The sequence below is a fragment of the Xenopus tropicalis genome, chromosome 7 (genome assembly GCF_000004195.4).
Source record: "Xenopus tropicalis strain Nigerian chromosome 7, UCB_Xtro_10.0, whole genome shotgun sequence".
Lineage (NCBI taxonomy): Eukaryota > Metazoa > Chordata > Amphibia > Anura > Pipidae > Xenopus > Xenopus tropicalis.
The window spans coordinates 102,534,714-102,548,385 of NC_030683.2; the positions used below are offsets into that span (position 1 = coordinate 102,534,714).

General features: G+C 39.4%; 1 protein-coding gene across 2 annotated transcripts in view; it reads left to right on the top strand.

The window, feature by feature from the left end:
- The first annotated feature begins 1,294 nt into the window (after positions 1 to 1,294).
- The window catches only part of ttc34 (tetratricopeptide repeat domain 34), a 58,498-nt gene continuing 46,120 nt past the window's right edge, over positions 1,295 to 13,672 (top strand). The window contains exons 1-3 of one of the 2 annotated variants that reach the window (XM_002938491.5): positions 1,295 to 1,499; positions 6,859 to 8,520; positions 9,272 to 9,497. In XM_002938491.5, the coding sequence (XP_002938537.1) occupies positions 1,498 to 1,499; positions 6,859 to 8,520; positions 9,272 to 9,497 (1,890 nt within the window). In that variant the 5' untranslated portion in view covers positions 1,295 to 1,497. Of the gene's footprint in view, positions 1,500 to 2,046; positions 2,132 to 6,858; positions 8,521 to 9,271; positions 9,498 to 13,672 lie in introns of those variants that run through there. The other variant, XM_031905971.1, reaches the window with a different exon arrangement.

Sequence of the window (13,672 nt, forward strand, 5' to 3'; positions counted from 1 at the left end):
CAAAAATTGCCGCAAGAATAGTTGTGGGCGTCAAAAGAATAGTCGCGCGACCAAAATTGTTGCAAGAATAGTCACAGGCGTCAAAAGAATAGTCTCACGTCCAAAATTGTTGCAAGAATAGTCACAGGCGTCAAAAGAATAGTCGCACGTCCAAAATTGTCGCAACCCCACAGACCCCCATTTTCGCCGTTTAGATTCGCTAAATTATTGGCGAAGCGAAACGGAACAGATTCGCTCATCACTAGTCCTAACAATATAGTCCCCAAGCATAGGCAAAGTGAGACCCCACTAACCCCCCCCAATAGATTGAATCTTTGACTGTATGACCAGCTTTGGGTTAGCGCTGGGTAATTAATAAAGTACATATTTTAAGATACATATAATGAATTAAACATCAAGACTGCCATCAGAAACCCATATTTATACTGGGACCCCACTAACCCTCCCCAATAGATTGAATCTTTGACTGTATGACCAGCTTTGGGTTAGCGCTGGGTAATTAATAAAGTACATATTTTAAGATACATATAATGAATTAAACATCAAGACTGCCATCAGAAACCCATATTTATACTGGGACCCCACACAGCGGAAAATGGCCCAATATTTGCAAAATGTGAACTGAAGTGAAAATACCATTAAGGCAGATCTGTATTTATAAAAGCTCAAAGCAACTGTTTGTCTTAAACCAGGATAACTGATAAATCTGACTACAGCCTGACTTGGGGGATGCTTATGGCCCTCCAGCTTTGTACTGAACTACAACTCCCAATACTCCAAGACAATTCTGCTATAAAAACAATGATCATTTGTAATATCTTCAGCATTGCATATAATGAGGTTAATCCTTTTCATGCAGAGAATTGCTTTTTATAAAGAAAAACTTGTGAATGTAATTAATTAATTAACTTAATTCCTTTTTCTTTTTCTATCATGCAAAATAACAATAAAAAAAAGATTAAACTTATCAGACAAATCACATTATTAAAACTGATATACTGATATTTTTTTCAATAAATTTTTTCACTTTATTGCCAAGTCCTTGTGTGTGCGGCTCTCTGTCTATATATATATATATATATATATATATATATATATATATATATACATACATATACAATAAGAAGTATATACATTATCTTTTAAATATTTGTAATAAATCAGTCCCGTGCCCCATGTGACAGTGTATGTGACAATGTGAATTAGCAGAAAACAAAGGCAGTGCTACACACCCCCACCCCTTCTCCCTATAGAATTAGTTCTCAAAAGAGATCACAGTCAGGGGGAAGAGACTCGCACAACAGCTTGGCCTACTGTTTACGGTCACCAAGACAACAGCATGTGGGAGGGGCTGAAACCTGCAACTGCTGCCTGTGGCTTACAGGATCAAACACTCAAATATACTAAATTTAAGGCTACATTGATATACCCTGAGGACAGAAATCCACCAGCGAGACAAAGTTGCATTCATGACCACCTCTAAAGCCTGTCAGCTTCATGTGAGTAGTGTGGGAAGCTTAAGTGATATGAGAAGTAAGGGGAAACAGCACTTGCAACCCAATAGCCACATGCCCTGGGAGGCCATTGTTGCTCTGATGATTGTCTCATGTACAAACTTTATTGTATTCGGTCTGGAGTGTGCATTTTTTAGGATGTCCTGTTTGTGGATGTTACTAGCTTTATAGCAAAAGAGACCGCAGTAGGCAGCAGGGATAACCCAGACAAAGGAAAAAGGGGCAGAGTTTTATAAGTCAGGCACCTGATGCAAACAAAAGGGTTCCCATGCGTGATGGCAAAAAGCCCCGGCAGCTGACGGTCTGCACATAAAAAGATGAGGCGGTCAATTCTGGCAGATATAATACAGTTATTAGAAATGCTTAGACTAATTTGTATTTGTATGATAGATACTATTTCAAAAAAGATCTTTGGTCCCTTGTTGCTATTTCACAGCAGTGTAAAACCCCCAGGGTCTGTACAAAAATAATTCTTACGCTTTTGCCCAACGTGTGGGGTGTCTGGTATTATTTAGATAGATGTGTATGTATATATACTAATGTGTACGTGTCTTGCACATTCAAATGTATCTGTGCAATTGGCTGAATAATTAAATGAATTCTTGTTATTATTCCAGGTAAGTAAATTATAGTTAATTACTCGCCGCAGACTAAAATTAGTTTTAATTCTCTCTCTACTGTGCATTTTGTAACAAGAATGTTTTTCTTATTTAAAACTATAAAAACAATAGGACTTATTTACAATCGCATGTGCAGTTGCGCTTTCTGCAGTTATTAAAGGCTCCTTGCACTTCCGTATAGTTGTGCTCGGTGCCGTTTAGTCCTTTCTGACTTCCGTTCCCATACATGTTCTGCTAAAGAATCCGCACGTGGTGAAAATAGAAATTACGCCAGTTGGACTTCCATGCAATTGCAACTATTGCATTTATTTGTTGAACCAGATGCAATTTTGACAGGAGCAGTCATAATTGCATCTGGTCAATTGCAATCTGGTCAATCATGTCAATTTCACACTTGTGGACATAAATGAGCCCTTATGTCTAGCCCCCTATTAGTTTGTAACTACAGGTCACTTATTTCCTATTGCTGTTTTATTATTATTGACCATGTGAGAATATTTTCTGATAAAGTGCAGGCACTGATATATACAAGATGTCTAAGTTGTTACTTGTTTTCCCTTTTAAAAATATAGTACAGTATGGTACAAAATGCTACTTTTCACTTCTATATAGATGCTCTCCGTCTTTCCTGCCTTCCATTCCAAATTGTGTACTGCTGCTCCTATTGACGCAGGATGACCCAGGAGCTGCCACCATCTCCCTTCATGGCTAGTGGCTCATTTCTGTCAAATGAATAGAGTGCAGATGTCACTCGCACTTTGAACACTAGAAATGACACCAGATGGACTTCCAAACAATTGCATTCAATTTGTGACAAAATAAAGTGATTTTTGGATGCAATTGCATCAAGACAATCACCCCTTTGAAACCACAATGACACTGGAATTTTGGGAAAAACCCTGCATTGTACGAAAAAACAGCAATTGTGCTCAAAATTGCAATTTCCTCGCTGCAGTTGCAGAAGTACATCTGCCCTTATATTTTTTCTGTAAGTTACACATAAATGCAAATATGCTGATGTTATTTCCATTCTGCAGTATTTGGACTGATTACAGTCAGAAAGATGACTGTTCAGTGCCTGGAGGCAACAGTGGACAAAACATCCATATGCTTTTATTTATTAATTCCTGGTATTAAGGCCAAATAGCCCCTGTCCACCTGTTATTGCTCCGTGTGACAAACATGGTGTGGTAACAGCCTGACCTCAGTGACAAAATGATGCTTTAAACGTTTCTGTGCCGAGATGCACCTGGCACCACCCTATTTTGTCCACCATTGCATTTTGCTGGATGCCACGACTGAGCAAATGCCCATTGTGCTAATGGCCTTCCACAAAGGAAGCTGTAAAAACAGTTTTATCCATGTGATACATGTGTCTATAAAGACATGTGGAATGCCAGTGCAATCAAACCTTTTTTTTACAATTCCTTACCTGTGTAAACTATTCTTTATATTGGAAAGGCCATTGAAGTTTTATTGCCACAATTTCATGAAAATCTGCAGGCCCCATATTGTATGGCAATTGCACCTCCCGACTGTATGCTGAATGCCATTAAATCTTTCAAGTGAACTAAGTTCCTTGCATGCCTGGAGGTATCCACCTTCTGGAAATGAACTTCCCTTCAGGTAACTGACTATTAACAGTAATGTGGGGGTTTACCAGTCCTGAATCAATGGATAGTACCTAAACATTCTGATGTGGCATTATTCAGTGTTTTAGAATGATTGGACTAGGGTTATACAGCCTGGCAGTATGTTTTCAAGAGTTAATTTTCCGCAATGTGGCTGCCCATGGTCTAAAGCCAGTTTCCTGGTTTCTCTTTGTCTTGTGGACCTTTCACTGTTGGCAAACAATTACAGCTGCCCTATGTGCCATTGCCTAAGGAAGATAATATAGCTCTCTTATTTCACTGCAATGCTTGGAAGTACTTTATATTGTCTAACCCTAAAGGTCCCCATACACAGGCAGATCCACTCGCTTGGCGACATCGCCGAGCGAGCGGATCTTCTCCCGATATCCCCCACCTACGGGTGGGCGATATCGGGAGAATGCAGGGTAATTCGATCGTTTGGCCCTGGGGCCAAAAAATCAAATTATAATGATGGGCATAGGCAAAGTCGGTCCGGGGACCGCATCAACAAGCCGATGCTGTCCCTGATCCAACTAGATTTTCTAACCTGCCCGATGGAGATCTGGCCGATTTCAGGCCAGATATCGGTCGGGCAGGCCCGTCAGGAGTGCCCATACATGGGCCGATTAGCTGCCGAATCGGTCCAAGGGGCCGTTATCGGCAGCTACTATTGGCCTGTGTATGGGGACCTTTAGTAATAGTATAGTTTTCACCAGTTTTTCTTTTTTTCAGATTAATTTGTTTGTCTATTTTTTTTTGTAACTTTTGCCTATCTTTAGCCAATATTACTAGAATAGGTAAGTAGTTATCCAATGGGTAAAAAAAACTTTAGCATGTCACCAAAGTATGGCTAAAGCAAAGCTGGCCATATATTGAATGATCTGCTTATTTAGTGATGTTTCCAAATGAGTAGCTCTTTCAATATTATCTGATTATATGATCTGATCCTTTGGCCCAAAGGCCATTACAATTAAGTTATGCAGGCCATCGGGACTTGCAGACCTCAGTCCAATGGTAAAATCAAAACCTGTCCAATCGGTATCTGGTAGGACTGAGTCGGCAGCTTGTATCGGCCTGTGTATGGCTATGTTCATTGTGATAATTTATCCTTATCAAAGGATGAGGTACAATATTTGTTGTGTGTGGTGGGTTGATAAGGCGACCGATGTTGCAAAGCCTTGGATATTGGTCGCCCTATTGATTGGGCAGGTCTGAAAATTTTGAACTGATGCTTTTGAAGGGGCCTGAACATTGCCTATAGTTTAATGCTGAATCATCAGATAGGGGTAGAATTCATATTGTTTCTTCCTGCATATCTGACAATTCAGCTTAACATTAGTGAAGCAGACAATTGATCAACCAATAGTAGCAGGAAAGATCATTATTGTAAAATGTATGGCCACCATTAGTTGATGTCATGTTCCACCTGCTGTAGAGTTTGGCTGGAGTATACCTCACATTGTGCAACTCTCACATTTCAAAAGTTCTGATGGGGGGGTTCATAAAATTGTCCCAGTATAGCAGCCAATCCCTGTCTAGCCTTCATACCATGTATATCCATGAAGAAAATCCTTTGCAAACTGTACTGCTCACAGCTTGCTTGGAAGAGAAAACATTTGATCTCTTCAGTATCAGGATCCCTTTCAAAGGGTGAAACCTGCAGAAAGACTTCTAAGTGTATCAGGTCTACAGCAAACACCTGTAACAAGACACTATAGCAGTATATAATATCTCAGTTTAGACGGTGTAGACTTTCACCCCACTAAGCAGTGTCAGAGGGGTCACAACAACTGGTAGAAAGTAGATGTCTACCCACCTATAGAAAGCTCGTGTAGGTTTTATACAAAACTTCTGAATAATGTGTTTGTATTGTAGGGAGACATTCTTACGGGTGCAATCACTGGGGGGTGCCAAATGTTAGGCCATGATTGCAATCAATCCCCTGATACCCCGGCCCATGGTACATGCAAGCGAGCGATCCTCCTCTTCTCTTCTTCTTTCTTCAAAATCCTGGGTCCCAGTAGAGTGAAAAGGCTAGCTTTTTAGTTCAAGTTTTTTTTTTTGTTTTAATCTATTGCACATGCAGTGTGAAAACAGAATCACTTGCTCACATGTATCCCAGGCCAATGCAGATTTCTGCTAACAGGAGCACTGGCCCAGGGTATGAGGTACATGATTGCAATCGCTGGGGGTGCCTAACATTTGGAACACCCCAATGACTGCACCTTTCCTTTTCCTTTAAAACTAGATGTGAGAAAATACATGCAGTAATATTAATAAAATAAAACTGATTAATGTTTTCCAAACAACCAGCAGTGTATATACGAGTTTTATCAGCAATGTGTGTGGAGCTTGTACTGAATTTGTCAAGTCAGATCTGACCAAATATTAATCCAGGTGTCTACAAAGGTTTTTGTTCATCCAGGTGATAAGCAACTGAGCTTGGTGGTTAATCTTGACAACATCTCACCATTCATCCTTGTGGCTTCTTTATTTCCAAAATATTCACATTGCTGTCCACAAAGGAGCATCCATTTTCTTTTATATGTATATAGACCGCTGAGTCTTTTGGGAACAGCAATTTGCATAATTGGGACCAAGAAGACAAATAGTTTGCAAGAGGCATGAAGGAAACCATTTGTGGAATTCCCTTCCACCATTTAAACTGAAGAAGCTGCTCGGATTAGTAGTGAAACATTTTCAAGATTACTCAGACTCAGAATTATCATTAAATGGTACTGTATACTTTTTCAGGTGTTGCAACATTCATCAACACATAAAGGTTTTCATCATCTGACCTGGAGTGCTATGAAACTACATTTTTGGACTGTTGCTGTTTGCCATCTACTCATGAATAATTGTAGGCATCTGAGACTTGGTCCACATTCTGACCTCCCTGTGGTCTTTTTTTTAATGTACCATAAGTGATATTATGTATGAGGTATTCATGTAACTGTGTAGTATTATTATACAATACATTTATTAGTGGTGTTGAGGATATACAGTATATGTATAAAGTGATGTAGTTCAGGCAGTGTACTTTAGGTATGTGTACTGCCCTTTACAGTTGATTTATGTCATTCTGCCTTGCAGGAATCCATTCAGATGTTTTGTTGAAAAGGGGGATGAAGGGAATGAACCACTATTAAAGATGGCTAATCAAGATGTCCCTAGAAGATTATGCAAAGAAGCTCAGCAGCACCTTGGAAAAGATGAGCCATCATTAGCGGCAGCGTTTTTTATGGCTGCTTTTAGCTGCAGTGCACCCAACGCAATTCAAAGGGTGAAGTCACTTGAGAAAGATCAGTATCAAGAGGTAATTACCACCCTGGAGCAATGGTGCTTGGGTGAGTATGAGATACCTAAAATAAATTGTGACGGCATGGCCATCGTGTCACTCAACCCCGGAATTGCAGCGGTGTTCCTTTCTACTCTGTGCCCCAGTAATGTTGCTGCTTCTCTCTTCAAACTGAGTACCTTCCTTAAAAGTGGACGTTATGATGAGGTAGTGAGTAAGTCTAGCTTCTTGTTAAATACTCAGCCTCACTACACAACTGAACTCTTGTTGACCAGAGGACTGGCAAGAATCTTGTCTCAGATCAACTGTAGGAGTGGTATTTTAGATTACATGCAAGCATTTGCAAATAACAAGGAGAAAACAAGACAATTTATTGGTACCAAGCAAAGAGAATACCTTGGTCAAGTTATTGATGCGTTTCACAACTACATGTCTACATATGAAAATGATTATGATGAAGATTACTCAGATGTCATGCTCCATGACTGCTACAGCCTTCTGGCTACATTGACGCCTGATGACCTTCAAGTGTGCAAGACACAAGCAGCATATTTGTTTGAGAAATGCAAATTTGAAGAATGTATAGCTGTGTATTCTAGAGCCATTGAGGCTTTGTCATTGGAAACAAAGATCAAAGAGGAAAAAATTTCCTATCTTCTAGTAGATCGGGCAGCAGCATACTACTCTTTGGGTTGCCGAACTAAAGAAATGATACAGGACTTAGCAGAAGCCTTCAAGATCAGCCCCTCTCATGCCAAAAAGAGGTTTGCAGAAATATTTTCTGACGCTGACATTAAAAGAGTGGTTGACCGCTCTAAGGCCTACCTAGAAATGGAGTTTGGGAATTTCAGAGAAGCAGTACGTGCTCGGCTTGAGCTGAGATCTGATACAGGTACAGAGCTCCTTCTCCCAATCATACAAACGCTTGAATTTTTAAACCAGTGTTCCACAGAGAGCCGGCGTGAGATGGATGTCCGGCTTGCAGACTGCAAACTTCTTGCTGGAGATTTTCGGACCTGCTTGGACATTTGTAACAATCTACTTAGTTCTGAGAAAAAGACTTACCAGAACACATTGTTTGTCCTTCGAGGCTTTTGCCACTTTCACAGTAACGAACATCAGCAAGCACTTAAAGACTTTCAACAAATCATAGAAGATGAATCCCCCCACCCAAACAGCTGTGTGAAGGCTCTTTGTGGAAGAGGATTGGTCCGAATGATAAGTGGTAGCGCATACCTGACTGCACTGGATTACATTACTGCCTGTAAACTAAAACTGGATGAGACTTTACTTGCACTTAAGACTTATGTACCTTGGAACCAAAGAGGCCTTTTGTTCAAGATTCTACAAGAAGAGGGACAAAAGATGCTACACAAGAAGCCACAGAGTACAAATGAAAATGGGATATTACCAAGGAAAAAATCTTTTGATCAGGACAGCTCTTCATCTAAAGAAGGGTAAACTATATCATTTATAAATGCTAGTCCAGTTGTATATTTAAATGGGATGCTATAGAGTTTGAAGTTACTTAAACTCTTTAGGCTCCTACTTGCTCAGTGAGACTACCCATACAGCTGCAGTTTTAATAAAATGCCTTTCTTATAGGTTTGGGTACTTCCAAACTAAAACCCCAAATTAGGATCCATTCTTTTAGCTGTTCTATGTCATATTTACAGTCTAGGGCAGTGATTCCCAACCAGTTGTTTGGTAGCAACATGTTGCTCACCACCCCCCTTGATGTTGCTCCCAGTGGTAGGTGGCCATTTTTAAATCTCTGGCTTGGAGTCAAGTTTTGAAGCCCAGAGACACAGTTTTACTCCAAGCAGGCTAGCAGTTCACACAGGCTACCAGTTCACACAGGCTACCAAATAGCCAATCACAACCCTTATTTAGCATCCCCAAGAAAAATGTTTTCATGCTTTTGTGGCTCACCAACACTTTTACATCGGGGTGTGGCTCCTGAGTCCAGGGAAAATTTTACTCACTTTTGTAAAATATAAGGAAATTAGAAGTCAGGAGGTCACAACCAGAGGTTTTCAGAGAACTTTCTATTTTTCTTCATATTTTAAGCAGAGCTAACCCCATATTTTAAGTATATATACAGTATATTTCACATGGTTCTTGTGTATTATGAAATCTTTAATAGGACTCGCGTATTATAGAAATCAGTGTATACACCTTGTCATAATGTAACCATTTCATTCACAGTGATGTTGCTGGGGTTCATCAGTTGGCCACGCTTCTCATGTTGCTTGATCCCTCTGATGATGTCTCTCGGATCCTGTGCACAGATGCTTTGTACCAGATGGACCGAATTGAGGAAGCACACAAGATGCTATCACTTGCCCTCAGTAGCAGTTCCCAGAGATCTCCCATCCTTGCCAGGCTTGCACTCCTACAATTCAAGAAAGGCTTTATTTATGATGGCAATCAGGTACTACTTGAATATAGAGATGTAACCAGTTTATGGCAATACTGTGGTTTCAATTTTTGTTTTGTCTATTTACTTTATTAGTGCAACTTAATACAAATTGTCTTGGCCAGACAATTTTTTTAAATTATGTTATTCCATTGTAATATACATATTTATCAGTTGAACTATGCAGAATACCCTATTCATAACTACTATCAAATTATCTCTCTCAGTTAACATTTGCCTATGAGCAGTAACCGATGGCAACCAGTTGTTGAACTCATTGTTCCACCTGCAGCTGGCTGAAAAAAGCCAATAACTGATTGGTTGCTATGGGTTACTGCCAACAGGCACATTTGCCCAGTGTTGATAAATCAGCCTAATTTGAAGGAGGCCATATCAGGTGGTTTACCAGACTGGGTCTACACAAATTGAGTTCATATCCAATAAGACACACTTAAATTGGGCTTTAAAGTTGTAGTCATGTAGTTTTTTCCTGTAACCTTTCACTGAATTATGCTCTTATTATCACAAAAGCAGGGCTTATTCTAGGGTAGGGCAAAGAGGGTAGAAAGAGTGTGTCACAGGGGCTCCACTGTGTGATAAAAACAGAAGAACATATGTTGTTTAATCACCACTAGTTATGGACCCATAAACATCATGGCTGTGTAACCTGAAGTGATTCGGCTGTTGAACTACAGCATTCGTTTGGTGGGATGTTGGAGTAGTAATTCATCAACAGCCAAACGGTTGCAGAGGTTGGACATGCTAGAATTGTATCAATTTTCCCCTTCACTGGAGGTTGTAGCAGCCTACACAGGCCCAGGGCCCACATAGATGTCTCCATCCTGGGTTGAGAATAAACTACAGCATGACCTGGAGATCCAGGACATTTGTTGTCTTCAGGTAGCAACATTCTAGCATAGTCCTTATGTGCAGAGCATGGCTATTAATACCACTTTTATAAGTGAACGTGAAGATTGGAACTCAGAAAAATCTAGCAGCAGAACAAGCACAGATGATTTACCCATTATTATTCACAGTTGCTTTCAGTACAGGGATGGAATCTATTATCCAGAATGCTCAGGACCTGCTGTTTAAACATTAATTAAACTCAATAGGAGTTTTGCTTCCAATAAGGATTAATTATATCTTAGTTGGGATCAAGTATAAGCTACTGTTTTACAGGACCCATTATCCAGAATGCTCAGGACCAAGGGTATTCTGGATAAGAGGTCTTTCCATAATTTGGATCTCCATACCTTAAGTCTACTAAAAAATCAAACCCCAATAGGATTGTTTTGCATCCAATAAGGATTATTTATATCTTAGGATCAATTACAAGGTACTGTTTTATTACTACAGAGAATTATTTGATTAAAATGGAGTTTATGGGAGACAGGCTTTCTGTAATTCGGAGCTTTCTGGATAACGGGTTTCCAGATAAGGGGTTTCGATACCTGTATTATTACAGGAAAAAAAGGATTTTTGTTATGAATTATTTAATTAAAATGGAGTCTATGGGAGATGGTCATCACTTAATACAAAACTTTCTGGATAACGGATTTCCAGATCCCATACCTGTATTACTTTCACTAATTGGTGGGCACAATATGTGCAATTTGGTAATTTCACTGAATATTTTTACCTGCTACAAATTATGGCAAGGACTTAAAAACAACAGGTTCCTAGCTGATTTGTCTGTCACAAAACCAGCATGCTGTTTACAGTAATGTCACATAAAGATATTGAAATGTTTTTTTGCTAGCTACAGTAGCCATCAGCTATGGAAACTGTTTTGCTTCTACATGCAAAAGCTCCCCTAGGGCCTTAATGGCAATAAGGGTATGAGGGCAATGAAGGTATGTATTTGTAACTTGGTAGTGAGCTAAGGTTGGCAGCAGTCATAGGTTGGGCTGGAAAGGGGGCCACAAACTAGAAAAAACCTTATCATTTCTGCCATAATGGATTGTGAATATCTTTTTTAGATGTTTTTGTCTTGACAGCAGAGATGGTGCATAGAGATATCATTAGGCATCCTTGATTATATACCTTATTCTTCTACCTTGTGCAGCAGTAGTTAAAAAAAGATTATGCCTGGACTGATAAATTCTGAGGGATTCTGCAAGTCTATCATTACATATACATTGCCCAGTTGCAGTAGAGCAGCAAATGTAGAGGAGTAATAAATCACGAGGCTCAAAAACAGATGATTAACTACGGAAACAGAAGACTTGGTAAGGCAAAAGGTATTAATTATTAGACACATATATCTTCAGACTATCAATTTTCATGGCATGTGGGCTACTATAATCTGTATGTGAAGTTTTCTCAATAGGGCAATCATAATGGCTCCCACTGACAGTATAGAAATAAAAACAGATTTTAAAGAACACAGCTTCCATGTAGTCTTTAGCCATGATCATCCTGAATACTGCCAGGAAATATGCAGTGCCTATATACTGACTGTAATTAAGAAAGACTTTCGCTATATGTAATAAAAGGCTCTACGTTTGCCAGGAGCAGTAACCCATAGCAACCAATAAGATGTTTGCTTTGAAACAGATGACCAGTAAATTCTGCATGCTGATTGGTTGCAATGAGTTACTGCTCCTGGGCAAATTTAGTGCACTTTTATTACATAACCCCCTAAGACTAATATTAACAACTGGTACTTGTTCTCAAATGTGATGATAAAAATGATTTTTGCACTTATTATTTGGATACAGCAGGTGGCACTGTAGCACAAGCATTGCTTTCTAGGCAAAGGCGATGAACTCTGCTAATCTACACTGTTATTTCCATAGATGGTTTATGTCTGATATTCATGACTTATACTGCTTTCCCTTATGTCTGTGTGGCAGAAACACTAGCAGAACAAAGTTGAATATAATGTGTCAGGTATTTTTGCTCCACAGTCCCCAGACAATTTAAAATTCCCTATTTCTGATTTGGATCCAATCTCTCTATAAAAGAAAAACGTTGCATGGTAAATCTTTTGAAAGCTGTGAAAGTCCACCATATCCATCAGTCTAGAGGGCAGGTGGTAATTGGTAATTCAGGTACTGTATGTCAATTTTGTGTATGATTTCCTGCATAAATCTTACTGTACAAGGCAGATGTATGGTCACAGAGTATATGGACATACAGGATCTGGACATGTTTTTGCTTGCCCCGCCCCTGTACGCTGCCACTGGGCTGGAACAAGGGCTGATGTGAATGATAACATTATAATATATAAATAACATATTAATATATTGTTGCCTTGAATGCCTGTAATGGGGAAAGAAAAGTGAGCCTGGATAAACCAGGAAAAAAACAAAAAAATGTTAAACTATATAAAACAATATGAAATCAAATCCTCTATTCAGAGACAAAATAAAGCTTGAGAAAAAAAAATGAAATAAGATATAAAACAGGGGGTTGGGTACAGGTGGTGATAGTATCCCAACAAGCAGAGCAGAGAGAGAGATCCTGTGTTGTTGTTGAATGAAACAATTGTCTGTGTTTTTGAATGTTTGAAGTAATTTCTATTTAGGACATTTCTAGATTTTTCATTGGGGAATTCATTGCATCCTGTTTTCTTTGTCCCAGCTGGAGCAGGTATCTCTAGGCTTCCGGCACTTCCAGCTCTATGAAATTCCATCTGCTGGATGGCTCTCATTCATCCTGTTTCTCTATTCATTCCGTGTCATCTCCAGGACAGATCTGGAGTTATGTGCCATCTCATAATTACTCTGGGAAATTCACTCCTCTAAATAAATGAATAAACATGTAATAGTGCCGTATAGTTATTCAATAGAGAGAAAGAATAAACCATTTTAAGTACAACTAATAGGCAATGATTTCTTATGTAACGAAATGTGACAAACTGCTAGCAAACCTGTTATTTTATTTTTCATGTAGCAGGCTCTAGTATCTGAACTGCGCATGGGGTAAACTTTAGGGGCTATAGAGAAGGGCAGGGGGGAAAGTGCAAAAAACTGGCGCAATTCTCTATTATTTTCCACTCTGCCCTGCTCTTTCTGCTTAATTTTCTTCATAAAATGGAGTACAGAGACCTTTATTTACCCAAACAATACATTGTAACCTGCATTTGGTGGCTCTGTATTCATTAGGGAAAGGCATAATGGGCAAGTAGGTGTCCCCCCTCCACCTTTTAAGGAATCGCTCTGTACCTAGTGCTAGATTTCTGG